We start from the raw sequence: 21,261 nt of genomic DNA, 5'->3' as shown, positions 1-21,261 counted from the left end.
TCATGCAAATAAATCTTTCTTCAAATGAAGCACTTGGTGTTTTGGTTTTCGAACGACGCTGTAAACCAATTTTAAAAATATGATCCAGACTGTTTCAGTAGAGGATAAACGTGGTTCAAAATGGATTGTGCAAACTACATTGTGTTTTGCGTTTTCAACTATTGGCGTAATAATTGAAATACAAGACATTTGAAAACTAAAACTGTATGTTTATGTTAATAATCTTGAATATTGTTTGGCATATGTTGTTCATAGTAATGCATTCCAATATTTGTTGCCAAGGACAATTTCTCAAAAAAGATAAACTATATGATAAACTACTGTGTTGGATTAACAATGCAAAAAAGCACATTGAAAAGCCAGCCCTATTGCAGAGAGTTTAACAAGATAACCTTGAGTTACAACTTAAAAGGCAAGAATTTGACATTTATCCAGATAATACCTTTGAGAAACAGACTTCATGAGCAGTTAAATCGCTATTTGTCAAGTTGACATGCAAGCAAAAGCTGCAAATTCATGTGCAATCAAACAGAATATCCATGTGTCAAATGGCTTCAATCATTCTGTCAGTATAACAAACAGAGTTCAGAGTTATGCTTAAGTCAAGCTTGAACTCCACTTTCAAACGATCTTCCCCATAATCCCCGAGGAGAACAAACTTCAGCGCGCTAAACTGGCCTGATATGTCACTTCTGCTTACCTCACCGTATCTAACATGACACTGACAGAAGACGGGAGTCACCAAAGCCTTGTGGAAATGTGTCAATTATCCAGCACTGTCAGGCACCCTGGGACTGCATGTCTCCGGTCCTTCAACAAGAAGAAAACGGCACCGGTGCCAGAGATGCAGTCCGCCCTGGGAGCAGGTCTCTCTCTGAGCTGTCAGCTGATGCTACAAACCATCTGTTCACCAAAAACACTACATATCAAGCCAACACGCTCACTCATTTTAATAGAGGAGAACCTATATAAATATACTTAATAGGCGTGTAACACTCGTTGTGTGTCAAGACAAACTCTTGCCTGGAAGTTTAAAAACTGATGTGCTACTTTTATGGTGCCATTTTTGTCAATTTGGAGCTTGACAGCCTCCTCATTCACTTAATTTACATACACTGAAAAACATTTGGTGTAGAAAGAATTTTGACTCAGAAATTACTAGTAAATTCCACAAATAATTACAATGAAACTGCAAGTTACATAATTAAATTAAGAATTTTAAAGTAGAAAGACTGAAATAGTATATTTGGAATAGTATTATATTTGTTTTAGTGCTGTAAAACGATTAATCGCATCCAAAATAAAAGTTTTTGTTTACATAATACATGTGTGTGTACTGTGTATATTTATTATGTATATATATATATATATATATATATACACACTCACATACAGCATATATTTTGAAAATATTTACATGTATATATTTATATTCATAAAATTTATATTATATATAAATATATTTAATATATAAACGTAACATATTTTTCTTAAATATATATACACATGCTTATGTGTGTATTTATATATACTTAATAAATATACACAGTGCATACACATACACTATGTAAACAAAAACTTTTATTTTGGATGTGATTAATCGCGATTAATCGTTTGACAGCACTAATTTGTTTCATTTACAACTATGAAATGTTGTAATTATTTGTACACTACTTATAAGGTTTACCAAATCTTAATGCTAAAAATTTTAATAAATATCTATTTATATAAAATACAGCATAATACGATGTAAAAAGATATATTTACTTACAATAATGCTGAAAGTGTTGTATGCAGGTAGGTATGGTTAATTGAGCATAATTGGGACCTTTTCCCAGTCATCTCCATGGCAAAAAAAGTGTGGCAGTTTACATTAATTCACCATGTTCAGTTGAGATTACCTTAAAATACGTTTAAGAGCTTGTATGTGTTTAGTTCTGCCGTTATTTCAACAGCGAATTATCTTGACAGGTTTGTGGGACATCCAAAAGCAGTATGTTGTCTTTGTGAAACCATCATAATAACAGTTTAAGCAACTCACCATTGTTATTTCAAGTGTACAGGAGCAATTGAAGCGTTCGCTCGCTCCCCCAAAAAATGACAAGACGCTCTCAGTATGGCCGCTTTTAAAACACTGCTTCACGAAGCTTCGAAACCTTTACGAATCTTTTGTTTCGAATCAGTTGTTCGGAGCGCTTATCAAATTTGGGCAAGTCACGTGATTTCAGCAAACACCGATGGTTGCCACTAGGGGGTGTTGATCTCAAAGTGTCCCCTTGAAACACTGTCTACTGTGGTTTTAGCTGAGCTCGGATCAGTTTTATGTATGAATGTTAATAAAACTGAAGTTAATCAATTGTTTTTGTACTGATTCATGATCAGTTCTCAGTGCAGGAGGCCCAGTTAATCACATGATGTGAAATCCCGCTAGATTTTTACTATTAAAACAAACGATAAGAGGCCAGATGTTGTGGGTTATTAAGTTGGCGGAAAGTGGATAATTTAGCATTTGAAATGCATCATAAAATGAGTGGAATAAAGAGACGAAGGTCTATTGTTTTGGAACACTTTGAGAGCTTAGAAAACAATATAGTGGGGTGAATTTGTGATCAGCACTTGAAATATCACAATAACACCTTATCAATGTTGTGACATTTGCACTCCAAACACCCCCAAGTAGCTAATGGGCAAACATCTGGTGGAGCTGCAACATCTGGTGTACCCACCAAATCTTCTGGGCCTCTACTGTAATTGGCAAAAGTGGTGGGATAATATTTCAAGTCCTCGAGGCTTTGTATATTATAAATGACAGTCACACAGTATACACTTTAATAAGTCACTTATAAATGTATTAATTTTTTTTCAGCAAAAGGACATTGATGAAGCTCTAGTGGACATGATAATCATGGATTCGCAGCCATTTTCAGTGGTGGAGGACGAGGGCTTCAGGGCATTTGTAAAGAAGCTTGAGTCAGCATATGTGCTTCCCACAAGGCATGCACTGAAGGACATGGTTGCTGCACGGTATGAAGTGACAAAACAGAAGGTGAAAAAAGCAAGCACTGTGAATCTGACATCAGACATGTGGACATCAATGAACATGGATGCTTACCTTGCAGTAACTTGCAATTACATCAAAGAATCAAAGTTGTCCACTGTTGTCCTTGGAGTTTTGAAGTTCCCTGAAGCCCACACAGCTGAGCACATTAAAGAAGCAAAGACTGTTTTTCTGGAGTCAAAGTCACATGCCTTGTCACTGACCATGCCTCAAACATGACTCTGTGTGCAAACCTTCTTCAGATCAGACACATTCCCTGCTTTGCTCACACCTTAAACCTAGTGGTGAAAAAAGCCCTCCCTCAGACAGCAGATCTCAGTGTCAGTATAGATCAGTGCAAAAAAGTGGTTACCTTCTTCAGATCCAGCACCAACACCACTGAGAAACTGTCTGCAATCCAGCAGCAAATGAGCAGGCCAAAAAAGTATGGGATTACATTTCTGCCACATTTCTGCGGGCGAAAGATTATATTTTGAACGCACAAAAGTGCATTTTGCACACGCGCGATCTGAGTTTTGTGGAGGCGGGCATCAGGTGAGCAAGCTAGTGAAACGTTGCACGCGCAAAAGAGAAGGTCTGCACACATCCAAAAACTTATTTTAAATGCAAAATTGATTTTCGTGCGCTCTAAATACTTTCTTCTTTGCGAGACAAACATTTTCTCCACAAAACTCAGTTTGCGACCGTGCAAAACGCACTTTTGCGTGCTCAAAATATGATCTTTCGCGCGCAGAATTGCAGCAGAAATGTAATCCTATAAAAAAGAAGCTGATTCAGGAGGTGGAATCTAGGTGGAACAGCACATTTTTCATGCTTCAAAGAGTTTATGAAGAACGTGAAGCAGTTGGTGCTGCTTTAACATCTTCGAACACCAACATAAGACCCTTGATCAGTGGACCGTTTGAAGCAGTCTCACAGTGTCTTAAGCCCTTTCAGCCTTCAATCATGCCACAGTTGAATTCTCTGCTGAGAAGGTGGTCACGGCTTCAAAGATCATTGTCAGAATGCTGTTTCATAAAATCTGTGAAAAGGCACAAAAACTGACATTAACAACAGCCATTCACCTCACAAACAACTTGATCACAAACCTAAAACAATGCTTTGGAGCTGTAGAATCCTTAAGGATGCTGGCCAAGGCCCCCCTTTTGGATCCCAGATTTAAGACCGTTGCTTTTGGCAGTGCAGACAACGCTGATGCTGCAGTGAAGGACTGTATTGCTGAATGCAGTGCATATTTTTTTTAATCTACTTTTAAGATTTAAAGCTGCAGTCCGTAACTTTTTTTGGTTAAAAATGATCCGAAATCAATATTTGAGCAAGTGCATATCCAACCAGTGTTCAAAACTATCGCCTTATTTTAGCTCGATTCACAACTGTAAGCTTATAATAATGTTTTCTCATTTGAGTGGTACAGGTAGGTTTTCGCGGGAAATTCGAGCATGCTGCTGCGTCATTACCTCACGTCTGTAAACAAGATTGAGTCCCGGCTAGTAGGCAGGGCCGCATTAATGCACGGGCTTAAGCCCAGGGCCCAGGGCTGAGGGGGGCCCCCGGTGATGCCGGAAATATTGTAACCGCATTTTAGACCGTTACCTTTAAATGACACTTTATCGCTTTTGGTTTGAATGCGCGTGTGGGCATTGCATGTACAGCGTGAGAAGTGTCAGTAAAACGCTCCCAAATATGAAAGAGAAAAGGGCAAAATTAGCAAAAATAAAGTGAAAAGTCATGCAGTCAAATCTGTTGAAAAAAAAAATCCAAAGCTCACGGCATATTTTAACGCAAGGCTAAGAGAAGATGCAGATCACGGCAAAGGTAGGTCATGCTAGGAAATATTGTAACCGCATTTTATACAGTTACCTTAAAATTACACTTTATCACTTTTGGTTTGAATGCGCGTGCGGGCGTTGCATGTCCTGCGCGAGAAGTGTCAGTAAAACGCTCCCAAATATGAAAGAGAAAAGGGAAAAATCAGCAAAAATAAAGTGAAAAGTCATGCAGTCAAATTTGTTGGAAAAAAAAAATCCAAAGCTCACGGCATATTTTAACGCAAGGCTAAGAGAAGATGCAGATCACGGCAAATGTAGGTCATGCTAGCAGTAGCTAGATACAGTAGGCTATAATTAGTCAAATAATAAACTCCTTTTTCATCTTAACATAGTTGAGCTCGCAGTATCAGCCATCACACACTAGAGCTGTGGAGTATGATATGCATGGGCTTAAGCCCAGGGCCCCGGGCTGAGGGGGGCCCCCGGTGATGCCGGAAATATTGTAACCGCATTTTATACCGTTACCTTTAAATGACACTTTATCGCTTTTGGTTTGAATGCGCGTGTGGGCATTGCATGTACAGCGCGAGAAGTGTCAGTAAAACGCTCCCAAATATGAAAGAGAAAAGGGGAAAATTAGCAAAAATAAAGTGAAAAGTCATGCAGTCAAATTCACACTAGAGCTGTGGAGTATGATCATTTTTATGATGCATCTCGATGCTGATGTGGACGATTCTGCATAAATTTAATTAAATAGGCCTATCATCATACATATTAATGTAGGCTACTGTATTATTTTAATAAATTATAGGCTATTTTAATTAAGAAATGTATCTGAATATCTGTCTTGGTGAGTAGGCTTATTCGCATAAACAGACGGTTTCGTAAACAGTTGTGGAAAAATCTAATGTGTAATAGGATTCGTGATTTAGATCTTTATATAACAGCTACAACTCAAACAATGAAAGAAACGAGGGAACTACTCTTGACTGAATTAATTTGTAGCTTTATTCTTTGTAGTCAATACACTAAAGAATGATCATTTTTATGATGCATCGCGATGCTGATGTGGACGATTCTGCATAAATTTAATTAAATAGGCCTATCATCATACATATTAATGTAGGCTACTGTATTATTTTAATAAATTATAGGCTATTTTAATTAAGAAATGTATCTGAATATCTGTCTTGGTGAGTAGGCTTATTCGCATAAACAGACGGTTTCGTAAACAGTTGTGGAAAAATCTAATGTGTAATAGGATTCGTGATTTAGATCTTTATATAACAGCTACAACACAAACAATGAAAGAAACGAGGGAACTACTCTTGACTGAATGAATTTGTAGCTTTATTCTTTGTAATCAATACACTAAAGTCTATGCAATGATTATACTTATTTGATTATTCAATTTCTGTATGTCTTGCTTCTGTAAAATAGATGTAAAAGTAAAGCACTGTTAATTTTTTTATAGGCCTATATTGTATTTTCTCTACAGTTTATTTGCATCTTTGTTTTTATTTTTAATAGGCTAACAAAGGTAAAATAACAAAAAGAGCTTTATTGTGATTATTACTATGGTAATTATTATTAATTAAACAATTGGAAGAGAAGATGCATTGTGATGCATCATAATCAATCGAATCAAATCGTGAAGCAACTGAAGATTCACACTTGCGATTTGGCCAAAAGGGCTCAACAGTGGTTCAAATTTTGATTTGCCCTGCCACAAAAAAAAATTTTGTTTTATCATTGTTTTTTCAATACCAAATTTATAGATAGGCCTACCTGTTAAATTTTACAATTCTCGATTCCAATTGAAGACAAGTCAGTAAATAAGAACAAATGAACCAATTATAAACAATAGAACAAATAGCCTAAATAAATGAATAAATAGAACAAAGATAAAAAATTAAACAATGCGTTAGGTTTTCGAGTTTGTAGGTATTCAGGTACAGAAATTGCATACATTGCATACATTTTTTACTTTTGTATGTATTTTCCCAGAAAGAAACGCAATTCAGGCTTGCCCGCTGTTTGAGACGCGGCTCTATATGTGCGCTCAGAACACACTGAATGGAGCTCTCTCCCGCATCTGCATGAATGCTTTAAACCCTCTTGAATGTTTAAATTTCGTGACAAATCCGTCATCGATCCCAAGCGTCTTTCACGCTGGCCCCGGGCCATCGGGCAGTCCTTATTGTCGAGCCGGTGGCCTTAGTTTTAATTAAAAACCTAAAATACAATTTTGATAAACACTTCAAAATGTAGCCTACTGTAGCATGTTGCAAAGGTTTTACTCGTTAATATTTATTAGCCTAGTTATTGCATTAGCTGTCAAGAATCAAGAGTCTTGATCAAGAGTCAAGAACTATCGTGATTAACAATATTTCACATCTTCTATTTCTTTTGGTTAATGTTAATAAATTATTTCACTATCATTAAGGTAAATTAGGGACTTAAAAAATTGCACGTGTAGAGTAAGATTAGTGAAAATGTAAATGAACTTACCAGCCTGTTACAAAGATCCACAAGCAGTTTGACATATTTGTGAAGGTGTAACTCAAAGTGCACAGAACGTTTTGTAAATGTGTACATTTACCTTTAATAATTTACCTTGCTCTGTTCTTTAATGTTAGTTCATAGTGCATTTAACCAACATTAACACATGCAATTTAATGCTACACATTTTTATATAGATATCTGTGTAAATATGTCCGGCTATGTGCATGTGTATTTCATGCAGTGATATTTGTGTCTATTTTATATGACAGACCTGTTTAATCTTTTGTTAATGACATTTATAGCTGCAAAGTAAAAGACTGACAACTTGAGCTTTGATTATAACGATTGAGTGAATGTAGGCTGTAGTTCTCGTTGATGAAGGGCCCCTCAAGAGGTAAAGCCCAGGGGCCCCTTACAGTCTTAATGCGGCCCTGCTAGTAGGTTATGGCATGTGAGGATGCTGCAGGTGGCGGATCGTTTAGCCTTTTCTCACAGCAGCTGGAATAATTACATTTATCATTTTGATGGCGGATTGTAATCCATTAAGGATTATGTGTTTATGAAACACATATGTGACCACAAAACCAGTCATAAGGGTCAATTTTTCGAAATTGAGATTTATACAGCTGAAAATTAAGATTTATACAGTTGAATAAATAAGCTTTCCATAGATGTATGGTTTGTTTGGATAGGACGATATTTGGCCGAGATACAACTATTTGAAAATCTGGAATCTGAGGGTGCAAAAAAAATCAAAATATTGAGAAAATTAAAGTTGTCCAAACGAAGTTCTTAGCAATGCATATTACTAATCAAAAATTAAGTTTTGATATATTTATGGTAGGAAATTTACAAAATATCTTCATGGAACATGATCTTTACTTAATATCCTAATGATATAATTTTTGGCATAAAATAAAAATCAATAGTTTTGACCCATACAATGTATTTTTGGCTTTTGCTACAAATATACCCCAGCGACTTAAGACTGGTTTTGTGGTCCAGGGTCACATATGTGACTGAAATTAAATTATTCCAGTTTAAATGTGCATCTGATTACAGATAGCCCGGGATTACACAGGATTTGAATTTTAAAGAGAACCAGTTCGAAGGAAGAATAATTTGCTTTTTGGGTTAAAAAAAATTTCTTAATATGAAATTCGAATGGTATGATAATTAGAGATTAGACTGTACAGAAATTGCAATCTACACGCTAATACACACTATATACACATAATTATGCAATGCTGATGTTGTTAACATTAACAATTTGAGAACAAAGTATAACAATAATAATAATTTGCACGGTTTGATGTGATATGAGCTAATCGATCGTTAGACTAATCGCCATTGGTAGCGCATTTATTATAATGCTTTTTCTTCCTCAGTTGGTCAGAACAAACGTGGCAGACTTGCCAATCAGAATGCACTGGGTCAGCTGGCCAATCAGAGCGGACTGCGCTTGTCAAAGGAGGGGGCTTTGTAGAAAACGAAGCGTTTGAGAGAGGCGGGGCATAGAGGACCTACAATAATGTACAGTTTTTGAAAAATAATGTGTTTTTGAACATTAAAGCATGTCAACATATTCTGTTACACCAAATACACAAAATAATGATCTTTAAAATAGCATCATATGACCCCTTTAAGACAACGAGTGCAGCGCTGAAAAGGGCAGAGCTACATAAAGTCAACAGGGAACATTTTAACTTAATTGTTTTTGTATTAAAGTTTTGCAGACACCTAAAATAAATTGCACTTACTATTAATATCTACTTATACTAGATTCTTTTAATACCTTTTTTTTTTTTTCTTCACACAAAACTATTTACATTGTCTTGTACTTGTTTTCTATTCGTATATAAATAGTTTCAATCTAACTACTTTCTATAATGGGCTTGTACAGCAACTCACGATTTATTATTAGGCTATTATCAGCAAATCTGAGGATGTGTTTGAATATGTTTGCACTAATAACATTAGTATTTGCTCACAAAAAAACATTTATACTTGGGGCCCCAAAAATGATTTGGGCATTAAACCTCAAATATGACTCAAGCTATTTCTCTGTCACTCTACATCCACAAGAGCGTTTTATTTACTGTTAAAATCACATTTATTCAACAAACTGTATGTCAGACTGATATGACATTGACATATTGTGCATTTTTCCCTTGGTAATTACAGAAACAAGGTATGAGATATACTTCAAGGCATACATCCATATTCATATGGCAGAGCTTTTTATTTCACTGTAGAAGAAATAGCAGGAACAAAATCCCCAGAAAAGTCTAATTAGTTCCCTCACAGTTCATGAAATACAAGTGCAAATGAAGGTAATGCTTATGTCATAACCCAAAAAAAGCATACAGATAAAAGATCCCAAAGTCACACCATACAGAGGATCTAGTGATAGTTCATTCAAGTTAATTTACAGAAACATCAAAACAGTCAAAAGAACTAGACATTATAATAATGCAATAGGACTTAAGCGTAAGTCAACATTTTAATAAACTGAAAATATTTGCATGATAACAATCACTCTTGTCTTTCAAAATCAAACCATCTGTGTGTGAAGATATAAGCCATACAAAACAAATATACATAATAATAAAAGCAAAACATTTGAATCAATTTATGGTAATGATTATAAAGTATGTGTGATTTTTATCTATTTTGTTATAAATACACATAGCAATATTATAAGCGGCAGAAGTTAAAGTTTTTAAATGGAAATTATTAATTGCATGATGACCTCAACATGCAAAACCTTCATTATTAGATGGACCCGCACTTCTAAAACACTATTGCTTTATTTTGTGAAAAGGGAATGTAGTCTGTATCTACAGTATCCAGTGAATGCATTCATTTGCTTACAAGAGATAATACAATCATTTTGAGGGAACCGTTTACTGATGTGCAGCTGATATGACTTCAGATGTCTCTCCACCACCATTATTAGCGTGAAAACACATCCACACTTTGGCATTGTGAGTATCGACGTACAGCCTTCAAAACAGAGGTATAAACTCTGATCGAAATAATATTTACACAAGCAGCATTCTTGGTACACATTTTTGCAAAAAAAAAAAAAATTAATAGCTAAAATGAATCTTCTATGATTAACATTGCATTAAAGCACAGGTAGTCTTAAACAAAATACAGCAATTTTCTGATATTAATGATATTGCAGGTATATCAAGAATCTACAGTAGCCTATGTTTTTATGCTTTTTTTTCAAGCGTCTTAAAAGTAAATACACTGACTACATTAGTACTGACCCTCAAGCAACCTGGGGTGAAGTGTATTGCTTAAGGACAAAATATGGCAATAGTGTGAATATACTGAATATCATCAAAAAGGCTAAAAATGATACAATTGGTTTAGCTATATATCACTCAGCCTTACAGTGAATCTGTAACTTTATATGAAAAAAGTTTCTTCACCGCCCCAAAACATGAATACAAAAACTGTGATGCATGCGATTTAATGATAAAATGGCTATTAATTGCTCACCTACAGTAGATATTGTCTACACATTTAAAACTGTACCTTTAGGGAAGTGAAAGTTGTGCAGTAATGCTATTTAAAAAAAAATACAAAACATATAAAATACTTCAAAGAGCATTTAAAATAAAAGTTGAAACTAATTTCACATTCTGCCACACTTTCTTCTCATCTCCCACACAACAATCACCGCTTTATTTGCTGGTATTACTATATGTACAGGCTTTATATCTAGAAGCTAAAAAGCTTAGCATTGTGATGTCATTTAAAAATACAGAAACACAAGTCAAGACAGGGAGCCAAGGTGTCAAACAAGTTATTAGACTGTCACTGTGCGTTTACTTGTAAACTAGCAATACTTTAAGGTCAAAAATGCTAGAAAAAAAGTCTCCATAAGTTCATTAAATCTGTAACAACTTACAGAAAATTATAACATAAATGTGAAATGTTTACTTTTCGGAGTAGGTTTAGAGGTTGAGTATATGTATGGGTTAGTCTGAAGCAATTATAATGTGCATTATTTATACCTGTAGGAATGGTTTGCAAAAGAAAAATTAATAAACATAAATATATTTATGTGATATATTATTTGATATATATATTTATTTTTTTTTTTGGTGAACTATTCCTTTAAAAACAATACGTCTATTTGGATAGCTAGGTAAATGTGTGTGTGTGTGTGTGTGAACACAGTGAATCTTCTTTCCATCAACGCTCCTTGTGCACTTTCTTATTAGACAGGCTGCAAAATGACATAAAAAGGGAATTAGTTCACTTGTATTACCCTAAACTGCAATAGCTCTTTAGTGCATAATGACTATATTGAGCGACTGTTGATCAATTTAGCGAATCCCGTTTATTTACTCCATAGAGAAACTGATTTTCAACAATACTATATAAGTCTATTAAGACAGACCTCTCGTGAGCTTGGAATCTGTAGACTGGAAAAAGTGTTATGGATTATGGACTCGTATTTTAGCCGGAAGCAACAGTTGTTAAAATGCCTTGATGGATTTGTTTCTTACAAACACACAGCTTTTGGCTTCTCAAGACATTAACTGATGGACTGGAGTGGTGTGGATCACTTGTGGATTATTGTGATGTTTTTATCAGCTGTTTGGACTCTCATTCTGACGGCACCCATTCACTGCAGAGGATCCATTGCTGAGCAAGTGAAGCAATGCTACATTTCTCCAAATCTGTTCTGATGAAGAAACTAACTCATCTACATCTTGGATGGCCTGAGGTTGAGTACATTTTTCAGCAAATTTTCATTTTTGGATGAACTATTCCTTTAAGTATTCATGTCGAAAATACTTTTTGTGCACAATATTTCCTTCTGATTGCATTGAACACATGATGATCTCAATAATAATCTAATAGACACATTCACACATTACAAGCTCACAGCTGATTAAAAATTTTTCCTGTGAGCAGTAAAAAAAAAAAAAACGACAACAACAACAAAAGATGATCACATGCTGTCTATCTTTGTCTGACACTTACAGAGAGATGTGAATGATTTATTGTTTTCGACTGACTAACTGGATGGAAAAATTGGGCTGAATTCAAACATTCTTGGAGAGACACATAATGGTAAATATCTGTTCCAGATGGATTACAATCAAATCTGTCTAACGCCGCACATTTGGTCAAAATAGCTGTTGCCATGCAAAGAAAGACATGATGAGATCGTAAAGTGACGTGGGATGTTGCTATGAGAACAGTCCAGTGCGCTTACCTTTGGGGATCAGCATCTGCAAGCTTAGGAAAGGGGGCTAATAAAAACAAAATTAAAAAAAGTAATTAAATCAAAATGTGTTAAATGCAGAATAAATGGATAAAAAATAAAATGACATATGTAACATGATGTTTGCACATGTGTGTTTCCAAACAATGACCATTTAAAGGTGCAGGACAACATTTTTTGAAAGCTAGTGTACAGAAAACTACCTGACAGTTACTGTTTTGTCCACAATCATTCTTAATACTAAAGTAAAGTAATAAAATCTAATTATTGATACGTATTATTGATTTGACTTCACTAACACTTATCGGATGACAAAAAAAATTTGAACTTGTCTCTGGCTGAATAATGTCACTATTGTCTTCTGTAGACAATAACACATTTTATAATGTCTGATGAACTTTACACAGTTATTGAGCTGAATAATGTCACTATTGTCTTCTGTAGACAATAACACATTTTATAATGTCTGATTAACTTTACACAGTTATTGAGCACAATAATGACACAATTGTCTTTTTTGCTGCTTTACAGCATACTTTGGTTTGGTCTCATATTTGAAGAATTTGCATCATTGATTGTGTTATTTCGATTTTAAAATGCTAGTTAATGTTATCGCATTGGACTACACGGGGTATAACAACATCCCCAAAATTCTGATACAACAATAGTTGTACTTTTTAATAGTTTTGTACCTTGTTACACATGGGGTGTTTTACGTGTCAAAAATGACCGGCCAACAAAAAAACTCTCATTATGCTATATTACTACCAAATATTGAATTCAATCAACATGTTTTATTTAAGTTAGTACAGATTTTGTATTTGTTTTTGGAATTGACTGATTGTAGGCCTCATTGATCTGAAAAATCCACAAATAATGTTTGTTTGTTTTTTTTAAATTCAGAAACTGATATGCAGATGAGCTCAGATCAATGAGGCCTACGATCAATCAATTCCAAGAGGAAAAGCAAAACCTCTGCTAATTAAAAGAAAACAAGTTGACAAAAAATGGTGATTAATATAGCATAACGAGTGATTTACAAACTATTTGAAATGACCAGGAACAACAAATTAGGTAAAGGATTTTCAACACAGCACAAGAGTTAAATAACTCTGACTTTTAAACTTCAGAATGTAACTCGTCTGCACCATTTACAACCGAGAGTAATAAAGAGGAATGATTCTTCAAATCATGTGGTTGGTTGCAGAGAGATTTTCTGGCGCTTGAAACAGAAAAAATATGAAATCAGAACCTTTTTGTGTTCAGATCAGTTTTGGAGTTCCAAGTGCTTCCAAAGGAGCCTTTAGACATTTCATCAGTGATGTTGATAGTAGAAGGATCATCTCTGAAAATAACCAATAAAAACATCATTCAAATCAATAAAATATAACATTAATAATCTTGTGCGTGCATGAAACCAATCATAAAACATAATTTGACTCCAAATTGTAATGCAATGGTGAATGCTTGACAACAACTGCTTATTCCAATTATTAATAAATGTCAATATTTATAATTTGTGTCTTTTTTCAAAACCTGTTGTAAGGATAAAAGAAACTCAGGAAACTCAGATGGAGCCCACGCATAGCGGCCGCCGTGAGGCATCCTAAATAACATAGATTCTTAATGAACGAGAAAATACAGAGTAAAGAGTTAACTAGAATTATCAAATGTCAGAATAATTAGAGACCGACAAACAACCAATTTGCCTTTCAACCTAAATTCGAGGTAATACTAAAATGGGGTCAGATTAGATAATAAAATGGAGTCAGATTTCAGTTAAACCTAAATTGAATAACTCTGCGCGCTGAAAAGACCGAACACGCAAGTGACCTTCATCCACCACTGGATACCTTCCTTGGGCCAAGTGTGTGGACCTTACACTGTTAACGTATTTTCTACATTCATTCTACTTATTTAATTTTTCTAAATGTATATCAAGTCTCAAGTTGTTATTTAATTCTACTTCTTTTATTCTTTCGATTCTCTAGTGTATATATGTACAGCCTGTATGCAAGTATGTTTATAAAAAATACAGAACCCATGGTAAAATCACTGTCAAGTATTGCCCTATTGTTTTAATAAACCAACAAAACCCAGTATCGCTTGCTGTTGTGAGAATTAGTTAGGAAAATCTGGTCCATACTTGTAATGTCCCTCCAATGGCACTTGTACGATTCCTTCTTCCTCTGCCAAAATACTTTGCTCCTCCTGGCAGTAAACACAGGGAGAAAGAGCGAGAGAGAGTTTTATTCCTGTCCAGCCAAAGAGAACTTCAGAGACCCTTTGAGATTAAATAACTAAGCTGAAGGACATTTTGGCAGATCGATTCATGTTCCATTTGTTTGGCATGAAATGAATGCATTCAGATGCTGAGGTGGGTGAATCGGGGTCCATCTATAAGAAACGTATCATGGCAATTTTCGCAAGAGTAAAACATGAGATTATGTGCCAGGGGGTCAGAAAGTCTCCGAATGCAGGAAAAACAAAACTGCAAAACTGGAGCACAAATCAGATCTCCTCATTAAAGCAAAAGGATTTCAAAAACTCCCCGAAGAAAACTCATGCTTTTACTTTCATTCAGCTTACGTGAATAAACTCATGTTGTATCATTCAGTTATACGGACATTGTCTTCCAAATGCTAATTACTAGTGTTTTTAGGGGTCCAAACAGTGATGTTTTTGTAGCAGGTTTTTATTTGTTCCCTATTTTTCTTTTTAAAAACAGCTGTGTGGCAAGAAGTCACCAAATTTTGCATGGAGGTTATTTCGATGACAAACTTTAATAATCTCAATTATGTGATGGATTAGTGCTGCCTAGCAACTAGAGTACCAAAATATTAAATATTATCGCTCAGTGCTGCTGGTCAATTTGAACAACAGATGTGAGATTTATGTTCCTTTTCTTAGATCTTTTGCCTAGATTTTTGTTTAAAACAAAAATCATCTTCTCATGAACCACATAACTGATTCGCACAAAACTGTGCATGCACGCTATTTGGACATATAGGTAATTAAATGTGAAGGAATGGTTGACAAATGTTTGCAGAGTTATTCTAAATGTAAATTTGAAATTGTAGCATTTTCAAATCGGAAAGCCTGGAATTACAAAAACGTCTGAGCGAGAGTGATATATGTATGCAATGATTTAAATACAAATGAAAAATGTACAAACCCTAACCCTAAAATGTACAAAACCCTAACCCTAAAATCGATATATATATTTTTTTTTAATTCAGCTGTTTTATGTCTTTGAAGAATCAAGGTTCCGATATGCGGTAGCCTAATTTTGAAAGCGTGATTTCTAGACCTGAAAAGAGTCATCGAAATTAAAAACTCCATGGGCATTTTTATAATAAATATACATTTTTCTAATTATGTAAAAATAATCAAATATATCTAAAAATCGTTGTCCTTAAATCTTATCTAAGAAATCAAGAGAAACGGGAAAAGCCACTAAAACGGAAACCATGTATTTTTTTTTAAATGTTACTTGAAATAAATAAACATTAACTTCAATACTTATTCTGCTCGTGTTTAATAAATATGTAAGTTAATGAATGAGTAAATGTCATATCAAAATGTACAAAACCCTAACCCTAAAATGTACAAAAACCTAACCCTAACCCTAAAATGTAAAAAAAAAAAAAACTAACCCTAACCCTAAAATGTACAAAACCCTAACCCTAAAATCGATATATATATTTTTTTTTAATTCAGCTGTTTTATGTCTTTGAAGAATCAAGGTTCCGATATGCGGTAGCCTAATTTTGAAAGTGTGATTTCTAGACCTGAAAAGAGTCATCGAAATTAAAAACTCCATGGGCATTTTTATAATAAATATACATTTTTCTAATTATGTAAAAATAATCAAATATATCTAAAAATCGTTGTCCTTAAATCTTATCTAAGAAATCAAGAGAAACGGGAAAAGCCACTAAAACGGAAACCATGTTTTTTTTTTTAAATGTTACTTGAAATAAATAAACATTAACTTCAATACTTATTCTGCTCATGTTTAATAAATATGTAAGTAAATGAATGAGTAAATGTCATATCACAAAAATCTGACAGATGGCGGCAAGTTGCTGACAATTTGACTTGATAATACACTACCATTCAAAAGTTTGGGGTTTTTAAAAGAAATTAAACCTTTTATTCAGCAAGGATGAATTAAGCTGGTCAAAATTGACAGTGAAGACATTTATAAAGACAAAACAATTTCTATATTTCAAATAAAGACGTTCTATTCATTAAAGCATTCTTAAACAATGTATCATGGTTTCCACAAAAATATGAAACCGTTTTCAAATGTTTCTTAAGCAGCAAATCAGCATATTAGAATGATTTCTGAAGAATCATGAGACACTGAAGACTGGAGTAATGATGCTGAAAATTCAGTTTTACATCACAGGAATTAATCTTTTACATTTATTTATATTTAATTTGTACATATATTCAAATATAAAAGAATTATTTTAAATCGCAATAATACTTCACATTATGTTTTTTACAGTATTTTTGACCTTGGTGAGCAAAAGAAACTTCAAAAACATTAAAAAAAATAAAAAAAAAACTTTTCTGTTTACTTTTCAGGATTTGATTAGAAGTCTTGTCTATACACAGTGTTACCCTTAAAATTCCTCTTCTGATCTTTGATGTCAGGCACATCTGTGCATTTCATTTGTTCTTTCCGCTTTCTGCTTGGACCTTGCAAATTGCTGCTTGCAGCCATATTCCAAGTGCTTATTCACAGTGAACGTTACATTTAGATAATAAACTGTATAGCTCACCTCTCGCTCAGCGTCTTCCAGTTTCTTCTTCTTGCTCTCGGGCATGAGGTCATCGAGCCAGCTGAGCTCCCGCTTTGTGAAGATAAAATCCAGCAGCTTTCTAATGAAAACCAGCGCCAACACCTGCCGCGAGCAAATCACTAATTCAATTATCACATATTACTCGAAAAACATGAGTGGAAACAGTTAAGAGATGCTACACAAGGCAATTACTCTATCAGACATACGCTTAGATATGTTTGGCAGACTATATATGTTTCCATGATCTTTCTGATTAGTATTGTGCCAAACTACATTTGAATTTTTTTTTACAAAACTAAAAATATAATTACAATTTTGCCTTTAAATGAGTTTGAAGGAGACTGAAGTAGATATGTCCAGACCTTTGACTACTAGTGTAAATTATCTTTGTACATACATGACAGATAAAGCTAGTTTACACTTGCATACTGTGGTAAATATTAAGGATAATATAAAAAGTTCAGTATGCACCATCATGGGAAAGACAATGGCGGCTCTGGAGGTCTTGATGACCCAGAGGAGAACCAGGCAGCTGAGCTGGATGATGGTGAACAGATGAACCTTTCGGAGTGGAACGTGCCTCAGGTAAATGAAGTCTGGCTGGTGTTTAGCTGGCATCCCGAACAATCTCAAACGATCGAAAAACTAAAATGACAGAAAATAGGGGAAATATAATAACATTTTGTCCGAAATGGAGCACAAAGTTCGAAACGTTGCAAATGCTTCTACACTGTAAACAGACATTGTCTATAGTGTTTTTACCTGTATTCCTCTCAGTGAAGATGCACCCATGTAAAGGAAAACTCCATACAGCACCGGCATTGGAATAAACTAAGGAATACACAAAATAAACATTTTCATACCTAATTGTTCACCCTGAGGTTTTGTGCAAAAAAGTTAGTATTATTTGATCACTTTTAGTGTTATATGACCACCCTGGAGTTTTAAAAGTGTTTTTATTGTATAATGATCTCTATGATTTGATTCCTCACAGTATGAACCCTTTTAACGTTCACTTCTAAAATAGCGCTTCTACTGTATAATTCAAACCGCACAATGCTAGGAAAACCCATGTTGTGGTTTCGCTTCCCAGGAGATGAATGAACTACCCTTGTGAAAAATAAGTACACTTTAGTACTTACTACGGCAATAATAATAATACTTAAGTGTGAACTTAAGGCACACTTTAATGTTAGAACTGTTAGAATTTTTTTTTTTCCAGACATTTTTTTTTTCAGATTTATTTTTGGCACTTTTGCCTTTATTACAACAGGGCAGATCAGAACTGACAAGAAGCGAAGTGGGAGAGAGATGGGGGGCGAGATCAGGATTCAAACTCAGGACGCCCGCAGCACAACAGCGCTGTATGTCGGCGCATTGCCCACAATGCAATTAATTAGTTCGTTTAAATTTAGTTAAAAATAGATACAAAGTAAAATAGTTTAAATTTATATGAAATGCAATTAGCTGAACTTTACAGTGCTTTTGACCCACTTAAGCGGGGCTTAAGTACATCTTTATATGTAATTTTGGAATTGCTTTTATAGTTTTCTGAAATATGCTTAAAGTGTACTGACTGAATGTACAGACAAATATATATGTAATTAAAATGTGACCCTGGACCACAAAACTTTTTGTTTTTATACCCCAGCGACTTGAGACTGCTTTTGTGCTCCAGGGTCACATATATACTTTAATGTAATTTCTATTAAAACTGTATGTTTGCAGTTACACATCTGTAATGATGAAGTTGCAATTTAGTACATATAAAATATATTAGCTTTAAATGTAATATTGAATAACACACTTTATTATTTTTGAATAACAGTACTTTACATGTGCTTCAGTATGTCAGTCGAAACAAGAGTACTTCTTAAAAGCACAACAAAATCTAAAAACATAATGATTTAAAAGTTTAAAGTGAAACTTTTAATTTAACATTATTTTCAAAAGTGTACTTAAGAAACATTTACTCACTTAAGAGTGCACTTAAGTGGCCTTTTATTTCAGTAATATTATATTATTTTTAAAAATATACTTTTAAGATTTGAATGAACTACAAGTTCACATTTAATATAATTAAGCACACTTTTTCACTTCAAGGGTGTATGCATGACATGTAGAGCTTGAATGCAATGCAAATAATTTTGGATAAAAGCATCAGCCAAGTGCATGAATGTAAATGCAATTACGAATATCTTGATTATTGAGCTCCAGACCTTCAGCACTGAGGTCATGAATACGGAGCAGCCCATGAGGAGGAAGATCATGAGGCCGGTGACCCGCTGCTCTCTGATCCCGAGGAACTTGGGCTGTTCTCCAGGCGCCGAACACTCGGACTCCAGCTTCAGACTGTTGACGTGAGTGATGGACAGAACCGTCGCTGCCACGAACCACGGCAGCCCCATCAAAGAGCAGACGCCCAGCATCACGCCCACCATGAACAGGTCCAGATGATAGCCACAGCCTTTCTGTAGAAACAAGACGTCAAACGAAGGGTTAACTCATTTCATTCAGACTTGAAGGGAGTTTGAAGAAACTAGCAGCACCTTCAGCTTGTGCTCCTTCCTGTTGATGATCACAGCTGTGATCTGCTGGTCCATAAAGATGAGGATGGTGCAGAGGAGGGCGGGAACGACTGTAATCACACACGTCCACCACGGGTTCGGACCCAGCGGGTTAATGAACCACCCACGATCGTCACGAGTTGGCTGAAAACATATTGCAAGACTTATTAAAACATATTAAACTGGCCAGAAAACATATTAAACTGGCCAAATCTATTCTTATCAAGTCTATATATATATATATATATATATATATATATAAAACATATGGATAACATAAAAAACTTTGAACATTGTTTGTTTTTTTGTGAAGTTAGTGCATTAAACTATTTGTTTAATTGTACATAACACTGCATATTTCATTGTATATTTATTCTGGTTCTTTTTTCACATCATATTTTTAACACAAATTTTATAATTTTATATTGCATATAGGGTTGGGAATTGAAAATCAATTCCAATTCCAGAATCGTATACTTAAGGTAAGGAATCAGATACTTGTTGTAAAATAAAATTTCAATTCCACCTATCTATTCCTGTGTGCGCAACATCTTTTTTTTTTGTTGTTGTTGTTGTATTTGCCTTTGAATCATTAATTCAAGAGATTCATTCAAAAACACTGATTCATTCAGTAATTAAACAAATACATCTTGAGTAAGTCACTGAATCATTCCATTAATAAATTCCATGAGATTTTTAGTTGTCTAATATTTTTTCTTCAGAATTGTGAGAGCTACAACCTCCATTTAAAAAAAAAAGTCCCAATTTATCGTGCAGCTCTATTTTGCACACATTTTTATGCAGCCGGCTGATTTTTGTTCATGGTCATCGGCAGCAATTAAATGTTTTGCAAAAAGAGACATAGAATAAATATGTTTAATATCTAAATGTTAGATACCCTACCCTAATTGTATATTCCTTAATATATTCCCTTGTGAATGACAACCCTTTGTATATTTTCTAAAATGTTTTATTTCTATAACTTATTCTACTTTTACAGCCCACAATATCTCATTTGTGTTAATTAAATAAATTAGATTAATATAAAAATAAATGTAATTAAATATTAGTGAACTAGAAAGTAAAGTGTAAAAGTAAAGTCTGATGTTGGCTTGAGAAAGCCTAGTCTGCAAGTTTAAAATGCTTTGAAAAATTTAAAACTGAAATTAAAAGCTTGAAGTTTAAAGGTTTTTATATTAAAGTAGTTTGAAAAGCCTGAAGTTTAAAAGACAGACAGACAGACAGACAGACAGATAGATAGATAGATAGATAGATAGATAGATAGATAGATAGA

The 21,261-nt window shown here is 34.4% G+C and overlaps 1 protein-coding gene across 2 annotated transcripts in view; it reads right to left on the bottom strand.

Moving 5' to 3' along the window:
* Positions 1–11,417: 11,417 nt before the first annotated feature.
* The window catches only part of LOC107722898 (sodium-driven chloride bicarbonate exchanger-like), a 65,925-nt gene continuing 56,081 nt past the window's right edge, over positions 11,418–21,261 (bottom strand). For both annotated transcript variants that reach the window (XM_016531394.1, XM_016531395.1), the window contains 9 exons: positions 19,950–20,111; positions 19,620–19,871; positions 18,163–18,231; positions 17,872–18,045; positions 17,380–17,502; positions 14,733–14,797; positions 13,839–13,931; positions 12,578–12,614; positions 11,418–11,578 (listed from right to left, as the gene is read on the bottom strand). In XM_016531394.1, the coding sequence (XP_016386880.1) occupies positions 12,602–12,614; positions 13,839–13,931; positions 14,733–14,797; positions 17,380–17,502; positions 17,872–18,045; positions 18,163–18,231; positions 19,620–19,871; positions 19,950–20,111 (951 nt within the window). In that variant the 3' untranslated portion in view covers positions 11,418–11,578; positions 12,578–12,601. The remainder of the gene's footprint in view (positions 11,579–12,577; positions 12,615–13,838; positions 13,932–14,732; positions 14,798–17,379; positions 17,503–17,871; positions 18,046–18,162; positions 18,232–19,619; positions 19,872–19,949; positions 20,112–21,261) is intronic.

The sequence above is a fragment of the Sinocyclocheilus rhinocerous genome, unplaced genomic scaffold (genome assembly GCF_001515625.1).
Source record: "Sinocyclocheilus rhinocerous isolate Xijiao unplaced genomic scaffold, SAMN03320098_v1.1 scaffold934, whole genome shotgun sequence".
Taxonomy (NCBI): Eukaryota; Metazoa; Chordata; class Actinopteri; order Cypriniformes; family Cyprinidae; genus Sinocyclocheilus; species Sinocyclocheilus rhinocerous.
This window is presented reverse-complemented; position numbering and strand designations above follow the sequence as displayed.